The 15705-nt window shown below is 43.7% G+C and overlaps 1 protein-coding gene across 1 annotated transcript in view; it reads right to left on the bottom strand.

The window, feature by feature from the left end:
- IL12RB2 (interleukin 12 receptor subunit beta 2) overlaps window positions 1–15705 on the bottom strand; it is a 109271-nt gene that overhangs the window by 85905 nt on the left and 7661 nt on the right. The window contains exons 2-4 of the mRNA XM_060205098.1: window positions 8824–8928; window positions 7383–7667; window positions 6467–6527 (exon numbers count right to left, since the gene is read on the bottom strand). Of these exons, the coding sequence (XP_060061081.1) occupies window positions 6467–6527; window positions 7383–7667; window positions 8824–8899 (422 nt within the window). The 5' untranslated portion in view covers window positions 8900–8928. The remainder of the gene's footprint in view (window positions 1–6466; window positions 6528–7382; window positions 7668–8823; window positions 8929–15705) is intronic.

The following is a 15705-nucleotide window of genomic DNA, read 5'->3' as shown; positions in this document are numbered from 1 at the left end:
ACAGATTTTTTTTTTTTTTACCCTCATTCCCACAGAAGTAGCACATTATCACTGATTCTCTTTTTCTTTCTTTTCAATTTTTTAAATTAGTGATTTAGTAACGATTAACAAGACTATAAGATAACAGGGGGACAATTCCATACAGTTCCCACTACCAGAGACCAGTTTTCTATATGGAATCAGGTTGCACCTTGGCTATTTATTTATTTATTTATTTATTTGCCTCCAGGGTTATCACTGGGGCTCAGTGCCTGTACTACAAATCCACTGCTCCTGGAGGCTGTTTTCCCCATTTTAAAAAACTATTTATTTCCTTTTGTTGCCTTGTTGTAGTTATTATTACTGTTGTTACTGATGTCATCGTTGTTGGATAGGACAGAGAGAAATGGAGAGAGGAGGGGAAGACGGGGGTGGGGGGGGGGGAAAGAGACAGACAACTGCAGACCTGCTTCACCACTTGTGAAGTGACCCCTACTGGGAAATTGTGCAGATGCAGTCACATCTGCCATGTTGTCCCCTCAGGCTATTGCTAGTTGGAGCCCCTGTTCCACCATGTTGTGCCCTCAGGGCATTGTCAATCCCCCCCCCCCCCCATAGCTGGAGTGCTATGGTCACTCCTCCCCCTTCCCATTCTCACCAGAGCTATTCCCATAAAAGTCCTCCTTCTTCCGCCCCTCTCTCTCTTGCTGGCCTTTCACTTCAGTGATTAGACGCAGGGAAGGTTGCTGCAGGAGGCGGCCATTTTTGCTACCTCCACGTGGCCCAACCTGCTTCTCTCTCACCCAACTCTGAGGTGCCAGCGCAAATAAAGGACTGTGTTCCCTTTCTGCTCCAAGCCTCCTTTTTCTGCATCCCACCGCCACCACAAGCGACAGACCCCCCTCCAAAGGTGGGGAGCCAGGGGCTCAAACCAGGTTCCTTAGGCTGATCCTTGAACTTGAAGCATTGTGCGCTTAACCCATTGCGCTACAGCCAGAACCCCTATTTATTTATTTTTTAATGAAAGAGACAGGAAGTTGGAGACAGAGACCAGAGCACTGCTCAGCTCAGACTTTTTGATACCCCTGGAGACTGAACCTGGGCTTTTGGGGCCTCAAGCATGAGTGTCTTTTGCAGAACCATTATGCTGTCTCCTCAGCCATATCTTGGTTTTCTTTCCTGCTAACTGTAGGTTAAGCTGGTGCCACTGGCCCATTTCCTTTCTAGCTCCCCAAATTGTACTGGTGTGACTGCACTCCCTTCCTTTCAGTTCTTGTGTGTGTGGGGGTGGGGTGGGGGTGTGGGGGTGTGCCTCTAACAAACCTTCTTCATTACATCTTGACTTAAATACAAAGGAAAGGACAGTAAATACATGTGTTCAAGTCATATCTTTATCCATAGGGTCTCTTGAAGACCCAAGAGAGATGCAAAAATTTCCTCTTCAAGAATTTTTAAATAGCTTCCGACTTCATGTTCCATATAAAACATTTTAATGAGCATATAATTAACTTAACTCTCGGGGGACTGGGCGGTGGTACACCTGGTTGAACTCATGTGTTATGATTTACAAGGACCCAGGTTCAAACCTCCACGCCCTATCTTTATGAGCCATGGAGAAAGTCTGCAGGTCTCTCTCTATCTCCTTCTCTCTCTCTCTCTCTCTCTCCCTATTTTCACCTTCTCTCTAGATTTCTCTGTCTCTATCCAGTATGTAATAACAACATAATAAATAAAATATATTGGAAAAGATATATATGTATATCTTTAAAAATAATTTAACTCTCATCTTCCAGATTAGCCCTTAAGTTTGCAGAACCTCTCATTTTATTAATTTACTATGAGTATTTTCTTTAAAAAGATCCACTTATTTTTTTATTCTTTTTCTCCTTTTTGTTGCCCTTGTTTTTTTTTTGTTGTTGTTGTTGTTATTGAGTTATTATTGTTGTTATTGATGTCATTGTTGGATAGGACAGAGAGAAATGGAGGGAGGAGGGCGAAGACAGAGGGGGAGAGAAAGACAGACACCTGCAGACCTGCTTCACCGTCTGTGAAGCGACTCCCCTGTAGGTGGGGAGTGGGAAGGCTCGAACTGGGATCCTTACGCTGGTCCTTGCACTTTGTGCCATCTGTGTTTAACTCGCTGTGCTACTGCCTGACTTCCGAGTATTTTCTTTTTTAAAAAAGAGCTACTTATTTTTATACACACACACACACACACACACACACACACACACACACACACACAGAGAGAGAGAGAGAGAGAGAGACCAATGTATCACTCTGCCATATGTGATGCCAAGGACTGAACTTGGGACCTCAGGCTTGAGGATTCAATGCCTTATCCACTGCACTACCTCTGGGGTTCTGAGAGACTCATTTTAAGGGCCACAAATCAAATTAACACACACTCTCTCTCTCTCTCTGTCCCTCCCTCCCCCTCTCCTTCTTCCTCTCCCTCTCTCTCTTTAAATATCTGTAAATATATTTTATTTGTCTTTTTTAATGAGAGCTAGGTAGATAGACCAGAGAGCACTGCTCAACTCTGGCCTTTGGTGGTGTGGGGGATTGAACCTGGGGCTTTGGGGACCTCAGGCATGAAAATCTTTTTGTATAACCATTATGTTGTCTCTTCCACCCTCGGATCAACTTTCTCAATGAGAGTTTCCTGCACCAACAAGTTAAGGTGCTTACTTCAGACCAGGATTGGGTGTGGGCAGAGACCTCCTGTTTGGGCTCGATATACACATATATTTTCTTTTCTAAAAAATATTTATTTTATTTATTTATTCCCTTTTGTTGCCCTTGTTGTTTTATTGTTGTCATTGTTGTTGGATAGGACAGAGAGAAATGGAGAGAGGAGGGGGAAGACAGAAAGGGGGAGAGAAAGATAGACACCTGCAGACCTGCTTCACAGGAGGGGAGCCGGGGGCTCAAACCGGGATCCTTAGGCCAGCCCTTATACTTTGCGCACCTTCACTTAACCCGCTGCACTACAGCCCGACTCCCTCAATATACACATATATTAATGGATGCCAAGAAATAGGAGAGCCAGTGACGGTATACCAGGTGGCGTGTACACATTGTCACGCATGAGAACCCTGGTTAAGCCCCAGCCCCTGCTATGGGGGTCTGACGGGTGGAGAGGCTTTACGGGTGGCTGAGCAGTACTGCAAGTGTCTTTTTATTTTTTAATTTTTCTTTATTGTGGGGTTAATGGCTTATAGTCAACAGTAAAACACAGTAGTTTGTACATGCATAATATATCTCAGGATTTCCCATAACATTTTAACCGCCTCTACGTCCTCCTCTGCCATCATGTTCCAGGACCTGAACCCTTCCCCTCACCACCACCACCCAAGTCTTTTACTTTGGGGCAATATCAAGTGTCTTTCTTTTCCATCCCCTCTTTCCTTCCTTTTCTGTTTCTATCAGAAAGAAAAAAAAATGAAAGAAAGAAAGAAAGAAAGAAAGAAAGAGAAGGGGGAAGGGACAGAAATAAAAACCTCTAAAATTAAAAGTTTACATTATATTGTATTCTTATGAGCATTACAGTTATTCTAAGTAAATGAGACAATTACAAAAAGGTTTTTGAAATTGTAGTGGGGGGTGAGCAGTACCACACCTGGTCAAGTGCGTGTTGACAGGCACAAGAACCTGGGTTTGAGCTCCCACTCCCTCTCTGCAGGGAGGAAGCATCTAGGGCGGCGAGGCAGGTCTGCAGGTGTCTCTCTTTGTTTCTCCCTCTCTACCTCCTCGCACTTCTTAATTTCTGTCAGTCCTATCTAATAGGAAGAAAGAAAGGAAGAATGGAAGAAAGAAAGAAAGAAAGATGGAAAGAAAGAGAGAAAGGATAAAAAAGGGAAGGAGGGAGGGGAAAAAAGAAAGAATGAAAGGTAGAAAGGAAGGAGAGAAAGAAAGAAAGAAAAATGGCCAGTAGGAGCAGTGGACTCCTGCAGGCACTAAGACCCAGTGATAACCCTGATGGCAATTAAACAAACAAGCAAGTAAATATTGTGATGAAATATCAGAATAAAATGAATCCATCTTGATTACTTTAAGTGCAACTCTATTGCCACAAGTACATTTACAATATTTTATAATCAATATTCCCTAATTTCTAAAAAAAAATACCTACATTGCATTATAACACACCACAGATCCCATTTGTGCATCACATATATTGCTACTGTTTTTTTTTTTTTTTTTTTAATGTTTTTGTATTGCTACTGTTTTTTAAAAGCCTTACACCAGGGGTCGGGCGGTAGCGCAGCGGGTTAAGCGCACGCGGCGCGAAGTGCAAGAACCGGCGGAAGGATCCCGGCTCGGGCCGGCTCCCCACCTGCAGGGGAGTCGCTTCACAGGTGGTAAAGCAGGTCTGCAGGTGTCTGTCTTTGTCTTCCCCTCCTCTCCCCATTTCTCTCTGTCCTATCCAACAACAACGATGACATCAATAACAACAACAATAACTACAACAACAATAAAAAATAACAAGGTCAACAAAAGGGAAAACAAATAAATAAATTTTTTAAAAGCCTTACATTATTAGATTCAAAGATTTAGAAAATTTGCTTTCCGAAATAATCCAGGCCTAGTATATGCTGAAAGCAACCCAGCAGAATTCATAGTCTTCTGTTTATTTCTTCGATCTCCTAAATACTTTCTGCATCAATCTTATGGGACTCAGCTAGAGCACTGGTCGTTCAGTGTCGTGCAGTCTGGGGTGGGCCTGGTATCAGAGGATGCCTACCCAGGGAGGGGCTAGCATAAAAGGCTTACTTCCCACTTACCCATTCCCAGTTCTGAGAAACTTGTCAACTTTGGGAAGACCTTTCTGGAATATGATATTTCACTAAGGACTAATACTTGTCACAGAAAAGAAACCATAAAATGCTTATTTCCTCACTCCATGGGGTGAAGTGTATTACACTGGGTGAAACCAGCATTTGTTGTGCCTTTTCTTGGAATGACTAGCCATACTCAGAAAAAGTTACTGTTTCCAGGCAGTCCTTTGTCTCAAAGGTGCTAAATTTGCCCCAAGAGCAGCAGTTTGATGGTGTGGTTATCACTTGAGCACATGCACTGTTCTGGCAACACCGCCCAAATGAACTGCACCATGACAGACACTCTTCATCATCTCCCTATGTCTTCAGAGGCTGCAAATTATCCTAAATGCACTGGTACATACTATTCTGATAGATCTGCGTAAAAAAGAAAGGAAGGAAGGAAGAAAGAAAGAAAACTTCAGTACCCTCTTGCATCTGAACAAAGATATGGGATGGATGGGATGGGATGGGATGGGATGGGATGGGATGGGATGGGATGGGATGGGATGGGATGGGATGGGATGGGATGGGATGGGATGGGGTGGGATAAGATGGGGTGGGATAAGATGGGGTGGGATAAGATGGGGTGGGGTGGGGTGGGGTGGGGTGGAATAGGCTGTAGCCACTAGCTGCTTTAGGGTAGAAGGCTGAGCTACTCCATAGCTACTCCATAGGCGGCACACGTAAAGAGTAAAACTGGGGAGTCGGGCTGTAGCGCAGCGGGTTAAGCGCAGGTGGCGCAAAGCACAAGGACCGGCATAAGGATACCGGTTCGAACCCCAACTCCCCACCTGCAGGGGAGTCGCTTCACAGGCGGTGAAGCAGGTCTGCAGGTGTCTATCTTTCTCTCCTCCTCTCTGTCTTCCCCTCCCTCTCTCCATTTCTCTCTGTCCTATCCAACAACAACAATAATAACTATAACAATAAAACAACAAGGGCAACAAAAAGGGAATAAATAAAATAAATATTTTTTAAAAAAAGATTTTAAAAAAAAGAGTAAAACTGGTTGAAACCTCAACTCTAGCACTGGTTACAGAAGCGCCTCTTATGGAGCTGATATTCAAGGGAACAATTTGCAGGCAAGATACCACCTAATCAGTGTGGCCACCTTATGAGGGTGTCGCTAGTGGTTTCATGTGAATGAAGGAACTGGGGCTCAGAAAATGAACTCTGTGTAAGGAAGCGAGGGCTGCCGGGTGGCAGGCTGGTTATTCAATGCCCAGGGTGCTTTCACTACCCAGCTAGAGCTGTCAGAGCTGAGGACATCTGACCTGTGAGAAGTGTGGACGGGAGACTGTGCTGGGACAGCAGGACTGGGCCTAACGTGTCCACTCGGGTATCCAAGTGGCCCACTTGGTCATTAGCTTCCAGGGCCCCTCTGCACTGTTGCCTGGCACCTACCAAAAAAGAGGTTCTTATCTCTCCTGCAAAGAATTTCTTTGAGTTTTACATCCCTGTCTTTATGACAGAAGCCTTGCCTTGCATATTGGCTTGCTGGGGTAACAAGTCCTTCCAGTTTCCATGCTCCTTTTGTCTGTCACTCCAGGCTTTCCCGGGCTTTCCCAGGGAGGAACAAAGTGCCATGGGCCCTCTCAGGGCTGGTGCCTTCTCACTGCTTTGCTCAGCTGGAACTTCTCGAGCAGGCAGGTGTGCTGCCAGCTTACTGTGCACTGGGCCTTGGGCTGTAGAGGTCAACTCTCATGTCTGTGGTCTTCCTTCCTGTAGCTGCCTGGAGGGAACAGCCCTGTTAACCACATCTGTAAGGCTGACGGACGTTCCATGGGCCAATTTTGGCCAAAGGCAAACAATTACCTTCTTCACTCTTGCTCTGTCATTCTTTTCCCAAATGCTCTTTCGGAGGCTATCCACAGACATCAAACAAGCAGTGTAGCTTCTGTTGATGCTGTGACCCATTCAGTAACTTGACCGCCTTTTGCTTGTCTGCTTTGAGCCTGGCTCACTCTCTTACTCTTACCTCTCTGAGTCTGTACAACTCTCTGTCTCTCATACAACATTAGCATATATATCTCTATATCGCCTAGGGCAGCTTTTCAGAGAGTCAACAAATAGATAAGAAATAGACAGCTAACTCTCTTTTAACCCCTGCTAAATAAGAGGTCGGGGCTAAACATAAAGAAAGAACTATATTTTGAGCCTTAAATTGGACAAGGGGAGAAATGCTTAATCTTGTGTAGTCAGCCTGGGCTGTATACACTGAAAGAGACATTTCTTTCTTCTTTTTAGCAGGTTGTAGCTCTGAACAAATCCTCCTAAGTCAAGAATACATGAAATAGCAGCAACGAAGACCTACTTTCTCTATTATTTGGAAGATAAGGGCAATGAGTCCTCGGTCCTAAGTTCCCAAAAAGATGAGAGGAAAAGACAGAGAATAACCCAGTGAGACAGTCAGTCTATTGATTTCTGGACTTCTAACATTGAGGTACTCATGCTGCTATCAGGATAAAATATGTTCATGTGCTGAGGAAACGGTGAATGTTGCCCTCTACTTGGGTCTCTGCTTCACACAGGACAACCACCAAAAGATCACCAATGTCTAGGAATTGAGAAGGGACTGCTCACCACCAACCAGGATCTCTGCTCCACAAATCTGAACCTCGGCACTTCGGCTACAGGCAAGCTTGCAGATGAACACGGTCGTACCCAAGGGGAGACCCGCAATTTGAGAACTGAGGTCGTAACCTGGCTGCATATTGATTCTGTTCTTGGCTCTGTAGAGGATTAACTGGTTGAAACTGGAATGGGAGCAGCCTTGCTTGGGCTTCAGAGAGCATGTAATATTGACAATTGATCCAAGGGCAATTACATGGGAAGGCCTGACAATCACATCTCCTCTCTTGCACACATCTGTAAGAAGACACAAACGTCACTCTCAGTTGAAACAAAAGAAATCTTTAAGGTGGAGGGTCTGTGTAACTCCTCAAAGAAGGGTAACATTAAACCACAGGAAAATGAACAGCTTCCATAGTTCAGATTGTGTTGGGGGAACACAATGAGAACAGAATGCAACGACATTAAAGTCTAACTATTTGAATTGACATCTACATCTACAGCCTTCTCAAAACAGCAATTCTATAAATGAAACTATCAGTTAGGACTGGAGTAACATCCAGGAACATGGTTCCAGGAAACACACACTCACACACACACACATACACACCAATTTCTTTTATGCAAATTACTTATCAGGCTACTAAAAAGGACTTCCTAGAAAAAAAAAATATTAGTTTCCACCCTCCACTTACAATTTATGGTTCTTTCTTCAAAACTGATATCAGAAAAGAAAAGAAGAAAGGAAAACTTTAAGAGGTTATTTCAAACTGTGAGGGACAGGAGTATGGTATGTCTTTGGCTAGCATCCAGGACGGAAACTAGGTCCTATCATGTGCAATTTTGGTATAGTTTTGAGATGTAAGATCTGGACAAACTATAACCCGATAAAACTAATATGAAGTTGCATAAACGTACCCTTCTTTTTGAAAGAGTTCTCCAGGCAATTTACATTCAATCTTATTTAGGAGGGAAGTTATTCTTAACCTCCAGAAGTTTTTGAATAAGTAAATATGACATCTATTTAGATATTAGTTGGTTTTGTTAATATTTCGTAACTGCAGTTCAGATAAACTCAGACTTTTAGACTTGCACTGAATTTTCTTCCTTCCTTCCTTCCTTCCTTCCTTCCTTCCTTCCTTCCTTCCTTCTTTTTTTTAAATTTCCACCAGGGTTATTGCAAGGGCTCAGTGCCTGCACAATAAGCCCACCACTCCTGGTGACCGTTGATTTCCTTTCTTTCTCACTCTTTATTTGCTAGGACAGAGAGACAATGAGAGGAGGAGGTGAGATAGAGGAGAGAGACAGAGAGACATCTGCAGTCCTTGTTTCACTACTCTTGAAACATACTCCCTAACTAACTACCAAACATTCACCACGAAACACTTCTCATCTACACCTAAGAATTTTAATCACACATTCTTCCACAGATTGGATTATTGAAAGATCTTACCCATTTTGGCTTTAACCAACAGCAGCATGATTATGAAAACAAGAGCCAGTGAGCACCTTCTCACTTCGTGTGCCATGAACAGTCAGCTCTAGGGTGAAACTCCGTCTTTCACCATGCAACAGAAGACAAATTCACTACTGTTAAACATCAGATTCAACATTATGCAGAAGGGTCTAAAAAGAAGACTCTTTTAATTTTCACGGTAACCTTAAGAATTTTTTTTTTTTTAATGAAGTATACCTTTAAAACTAGGGAAGTAAACACTTTAGTCACCCTTTAGCGTCAGGACTTTCAAGAGGGCTCTAAAGGTTTCTTTGAGTCAGAAGAGCATGGCTAGGAAATATGTTATTTGGAATCCTCCAGAAATAGGTTCAATGCTTTCAGGCTTGATTAAAATTATTTCATCTTTGTGAGCCTTGTTCCACATGCAAAAAGTTTTCTTTTTTTTTCTTTTAAACAGGGAGATATCATTAGTTAAATATAGTCATGTTAAAATCCCAAAATCAATGAGAATCTCTGATCTAACCATTTGCTTCTGGAAGTAACAGGAGATTAACCCACCTAGAACTTTAAAAAAAAATTAATTTCTTTGGTGGTAAAGAAAGGAGATCCAGGGCCGGGGAGGCAGTACATAGGATGTGTATGAGTGGTCTGTTGGTTTGTTCCTGTGCACCTTTTGTGTGGACAGACAAAATGGAAGCCATCAACAGGGCTTCACTGCTCTGGAATGACTGTTTTAGAGAGAGGGGGAGAAGGAGAGAGAGGGGGAGAGGGAGAGAGAGGGGGAGAGGGAGAGGGAGAGGATGAAAGAGACCATCATCGCATTGAAGCTTCCTCCAGTTTGGTGAGGGCTGGGGTAGAATCTGGGTCATATACATGACAAAGCAACGTGCTATCTGAGTAAACCATTCTGCCTGCCCTGATGGCCACCTTTCATGTGTCAGGCTTTACATTAGATGCGGGAGATAAAACAGTCTTGTCCTAGCCTGTTATGTTTTAGGAAGGTACCCATTTGTCCCTTTGATAGTTCTAACCCAGTCATCACCCAAGGAAACCTCAAGTAATACTAGTATCTCTCCTCAATAGCCTATGCCAAGATGTTCTTCCCCTTTCTCAATGGACAGATGGCAATATCTTTTCTCTCTATTTCTTCTTTCTCTTGGAGTAGCTCATCTTGTTAGCTAGCTCCAGGTTTCGTTTGTATGCTAAGGATTCTCAGAGATATGTCATGAGCTCAGACATCTCTCCAAGCTTCAGTTTCATACATGTGTTTCCTTAGTGTCCTGTCTTAGACATCGAATGGACTGCTCAATGTTAATATGTTCAGTAAGAATTCGTGGTCTCTCTCTCTTATCTAAACTGGCTCTTCCTGCAGTCTTTTCTATTTCTGTGAATAGCCTTCTTACCCCCAAGTGGCTCAATAATCCAGAAGTCAGACTTGGTTTAATTCTCTTCCCGAAACCCCTCCCATTCTCTTTTCCATACTATTTCTGGTGTCCATATCACCAAGTCCTATTAGTTCTGCCTTTGAAATGTGCCACAGATCAATTTCCTTCTCTCTATTTCTACTGTCTTCACTGTAGACTGCTGTCATCTCTTTCCTAGAAGACCTAAGGCATGCCCTGGAGTGTCTCCAACTCCTAGTCTTTTTGTCAATCATTTTCACATAGCCGACAATCTTTAAAAAGCACTGAACATGGAGCCGGGGAAAGAGCATCATGGTTATGCAGAAACGCTTTCATGCTTGAGGCTCTGAGGTCCTAGGTTCAATCCCAGCACCACAATAAGCCAGTGCTATGGCCTATCATCTATCTACCTACCCATTCATCTTTCCTTCATTAAAGTAAGTAATATAAATAAATCAGTAAGACACCAATCAGATCATGTTACTTACTTCACCCCACCACTCTTTGATATTCTTGTATTGCAATAAAACCCATAGTGCTTACACAACACGAACGTTTAGCCACTGTCTGGTCCTGTTTGCTCTACTTGTTTGCTTTAAGCATTCTATTCCATCCACACTGGCCTTCAGGCAGTCCCCTTGAATGAGAATCACACCTTCCTGCCTGGAAGACTCTGCACTTTCTATTTCCTTTGCTAGACTCTCCTCTTCTTTGATTCTCACTGGCAGATTCACATCTTTGAGATCTCTTATCATGTGTCACTTCCGCAGAGAGGCCCTCCCTGGCTCCCTAGGCAAAGTGGTCTTGTTTCGCTTATTGTTATTTGTCACTTTATTTGCTGCATTTATGGCACAATCTGTACCTAGCTTGTTCGTGCACTTGCCTACTTCTGTCAACGATCTTCGTATGAGATTTTAAACTACCGTGAAGGCAGAAACACTATTAGACTAACTCAGTACTGGGTACCATCACCTAGCATTGGAAAAGAGTAATACTTAATAAGTGTTTATTGAAAGAAGGGAGAGAGGGAAGGTGGGAATGGAGTGAGAATGTAAATGCTGTATAAAACATTCCCATGGTAGACAAAATAATGGCCCACCAAAGATGCCCAGGCCCCAATTCCCAGAACCTATGAATATGTTTCCTGACATCATGGGACATTTTTTGGAGATGTGATTAATGTTAAGAATCTGGAGATGAGATTATATGGAATTACACGTTACTACAATGTAATAATGACTCCTTACAAGTCGGAGAGGGAAACAGGAGAGTAGGTCAGAGAACTGTGATGAGAGAAAGACTTGACTGTTGCCTTTGAAAATGGTGGAGGGTTTCCACCAGCCAAATATGCAGGTGCCACCAAGTTCAAGCTGCCGGTTCCCCACCTGCGGGGATGTTGCCTCACAAGCAGTGAAGCAGGTCTGCAGGTGTCTCTTTCTCTCTCCCTCTCTATCTCCTCTTCCCCTCTCAATTTCTCTCTGTCCTACCCAATGGGGGTAAAAATGGCCATAGGAGCAGTGAACTCACATTGATAACCAGTGATAACCTTGGAAGCAAAAAAAAAACCAAAAAAACTACAGATGGAGCCCAGTTGTGGTTCTTGCTCGAGAATGAGTCACAACTAAACTTTTTAATTTTATTTGTTTTGATAGGACAGAGAGAAATTGAATGGAGAGGGGATACCCAGGAAGAAACGCCTGTGACTTGTGAAGTTGGCCCCCCCTACAGGTGGGGACCAGGGGCTCGAACCTGGGTCCTTGCACACTATAATATGTGCTCTCAATCAGGTGCACCACCGCCCAGGCCCGTGACAACTAAAGGTAAGTCTCAGTGATAAAGTCCAAGGTCAGGGCATGCAGTGGTCTCTGAGTTTATTCCTATCTCTGTCACCAGTCACACCCACAACCTGTCTCAGCTGACCTCACTTCTTTTTTTTATATTTATTTATTTTTCCCTTTTGTTGCCCTTGTTTTTTTATTGTTGTTTTTGTTGTTATTATTGTTGTTATTGATGTCGTTGTTGTTGGATAGGACAGAGTGAAATGGAGAGAGGAGGGGAAGACAGAGAGGGGGAAAGAAAGACAGACACCTGCAGACCTGCTTCACCGCCTGTGAAACGACTCCCCTGCAGGTGGGGAGCCGGGGGCTCGAACCGGCATCCTTACTCAGGTCCTTGCGCTTTGCGCCACGTGTGCGTAGCCCGCTGCGCTACTGCCGGACTCCCCTGACCTCACTTCTAGTAATGCTGAACGGTGATCGCCTCTCCGCACTTCTCTGTGGATTCATGCTACTATGCCTTTGTTTGAGCTGTTCCCTTTGCCTCCTCATTCTTCTTAGACTGGCTAAGTTTTATTTATCTATCCCAACTTGGTTCAGATATCTTGCATTTAGTCACGTACTCGGTGAATATATCCTAAACAGTTGCTATGTGGGGTCAGGTGGGTAGTTTAGCACTAAAGCAGAAGCCCTGAAAATGTGAGGCTTGGATTCCTGGCACTGCATAAAAATGCAAGGTGTCATGGTCTGGGTGGTGCAGTAGATAAAGCTTTGGGGCCTTCAGGCATGAAGTCCTGAGTTCCAAGACAGAACGTCGTAAATGACAGAGCGCAGCTTTGGTTTTTAAAATTTTTTCTTCTTCTTCTTTTTTAACCTCATTAAAAATGTAAGCGGGGAGTTGGGCGGTAGTGCAGCAGGTTAAGCACACATGGCGCAAAGCGCAAGGACCAGTGTAAGGATCCTGGTTCGAGCCCCCGGCTCCCCACCTGCAGGGGAGTCGTTTCACAGGCGGTGAAGCAGGTCTGCAGGTGTCTTTCTCTCCCCCTCTCTGTCTTCCCCTCCTCTCTCCATTTCTCTCTGTCCTATCCAACAACAACGACATCAACAACAATAATAACTACAACAACAATGGAAACAAGGGCAACAAAGAGGAAATAAATAAATAAATACTTTTTAAAAAAATGTAAGCAGTTGTTACAGCGGAGAGTGAAAAAGAAGTTCAGCTCTCTTGGAAGCAACATTCTGGAGTGAGGAGACAGGAAATACAATCAGTAACAAAGAAATTCAGACGATAATTACAAAAAGAAGAACACTGAAGAGGCTATGTATGGGTAGAGGGAACAGGAGATAGAGACAAGGTCCAATGAGGCACTTCTGGGAGGTGAAGCTTGTACTGATCTCAGCTGGTGCTGGCTCCGGTGAAGACTCAGGCAGAATTGTCCTGAAAACAGTGATCACAGAGCCTGAAGGCAGAGGGACACCGTGTGTGGGTGAGGCACAGAAACAAGGTCACAGACCTGAAGAAGGTGACTGAGGGGTGGATGGCACGAGATGGCACTGGGGGGGAAAGGCAGGACTCAGGTTTAACTGTGCTCGTTTGCTGTGGGAAACCAGTGTGGGTTTTACCTTACTCTGTGGAAAACTACCAGTGTTTAAATAGAGGTTTATGTAAAATGTATTTAACTGGGTTTTGTTTGGGGGCGGGTATCACAATATATAAACTACATGAAACATATAGAAGCAAAAACAAAAACAAGAAAACTACTAGGGGTCCAAGTATGGAGGTCCAATTGTCAACAAGGAGACATGACTGTAGAGGTTCAGGTAAGAGGTGGGCCGAGGAGACAGCATAATGGTTATACAAAAGACTTTCATGCTTGACGCTCTTGAGATTGGGGTTTAATCCCCAGCACCGCTATAAACCAGAGCTGAGCAGTGCTTTGGCCTCTCTTTTATTAGAGTAAATAAAATATTAAGAAAAGAAAGAAATGATGGTGATTTGGACCAGAGTTCTCTAGTGGTAGAGAGAGAAGGAAGTCTTCCCTAAATCTACAGGTCTGACTGAAGTCTCTATACCTATCTTCCTCACACCCTGAGATTCTCCTATACCTTAACACCTGCCGTATTAAGGAAAGCAAATTCATTTTCTGACGAGATCGGACATGTTCACAGTGGTATGGCTGTAGACACAAATTCACTTTCATATCTGTCAGTCTCCATGTGCCTGTAAGCTCCTCATAAGACAGGAGCACAATCAGTGGTACCTGGTAGGCATGTGTTGGCAGAAGGACACTTAGGTGATCTTTCTTCATTCCTCCATTTTACCACGAGTTCACTTCACATGGTTAAGTTGTGGTTACCGTCACTAAGCTTTTGTTTCTTGAAACTACCTTCGCTAACTCAGTAAAATTTGAAGTATTCTGCCACATAGGAAATTATGACTTAAACTGGAAGATAATTGAATAAACAGATATTGTTGGGCTGTGCCGCGGAGGAGAGAGAGGAGATTGGAGAGAGAGGAGATCGGAGAGGAGTGGGAACACAAATCTTTATTCACGCGGACACCTCAGAGTTGGGTGAGAGCCCAGCGGTTCGGGCCACGTGGAGCTAGCAAAATGGCCGCCTCCCACTACACACAGCAACCTTTCTCTGTGTCCGGTCTCCGAGGTGAAAAGGGGCAAAGAGATTGGGCCCGCAGCAGCAGTGGGCTTTATAGGATAAAAACCAGAAGTGGAAGTCGGGACAGGATTGACAGGGAAAGGCACTCCAGGAAAGTGTTTCAACTCTCGCGGGAATTGACAATATCCTGAGGGGACAACATGGTGGAGCAAGGCACTCCCGGGAATATAATTTCAACCCTCCCGGGAATTGACAATATCCTGAGAGGACAACATGGCGGAGCAAGGCACTCCCGGGAATATAATTTCAACTCTCGCGAGAATTGACAATATCCTGAGGGGACAACATGGTGGATGTGACCGCATCTGCACAATTTCCCAACAAGATAAATGGTTATTAGACAGATCTCAGACTTCTAACTCCAGAGGTTATCCGTAGAATATTTTCCTCCTCCTCTCTCTCTCTCTCTCTCTCTACCCCTCTATCCCTTCCTTCCTTTCCTGTCAGGACCTTGTGCCTGTGTGATTTCACCACTCCTGGGCTGACTTTTTTCATTCATAGTGCAGATTACTAACTATAATATATGAGCACAGCAGATGTTTTCATTTAGATAGACACAGAGAGAGGGAGAGACATCAGAGTGCTGCAGCTCCCTCAGTGCTGGTGCTGAGGCACTTTCGTGTGGTGTCAGGCATACCGGGGCCATGCAAAGCAGTGTGTACATGCTACCTAGTGATCTAGCTGGGGAGTTTTTCAACTTGCATCGAAATAGATGAAGTTGTAACAGCCTCTAAATAGTTAATAGAAAAAGATTCAGCTGGCCATTATAGGACTTTAAGAAATGCATATATATATATATATACATATACGCATATATAGAATATTCATGTATGTGAAAACACACCTATGTTGTAGATGGCATAGAGAAAATAGAAGATAAATTTAAGTCTATATAATGTATTTCTCCAAACACAAAAATGCTGACTTTCATACAGTACCAAGTAAATCAGCTACTCCATTTATAAGAAGTTCAGAACCCCAAGGCCCTTCAAGTAAATGAGGCATCTTCCCATAAAATGAAA

This window comes from Erinaceus europaeus, chromosome 13, assembly GCF_950295315.1.
Source record: "Erinaceus europaeus chromosome 13, mEriEur2.1, whole genome shotgun sequence".
Taxonomy (NCBI): Eukaryota; Metazoa; Chordata; class Mammalia; order Eulipotyphla; family Erinaceidae; genus Erinaceus; species Erinaceus europaeus.
Note: the sequence above shows the minus strand (reverse complement) of the source record. Positions and strands in the feature narration are given on the sequence as shown.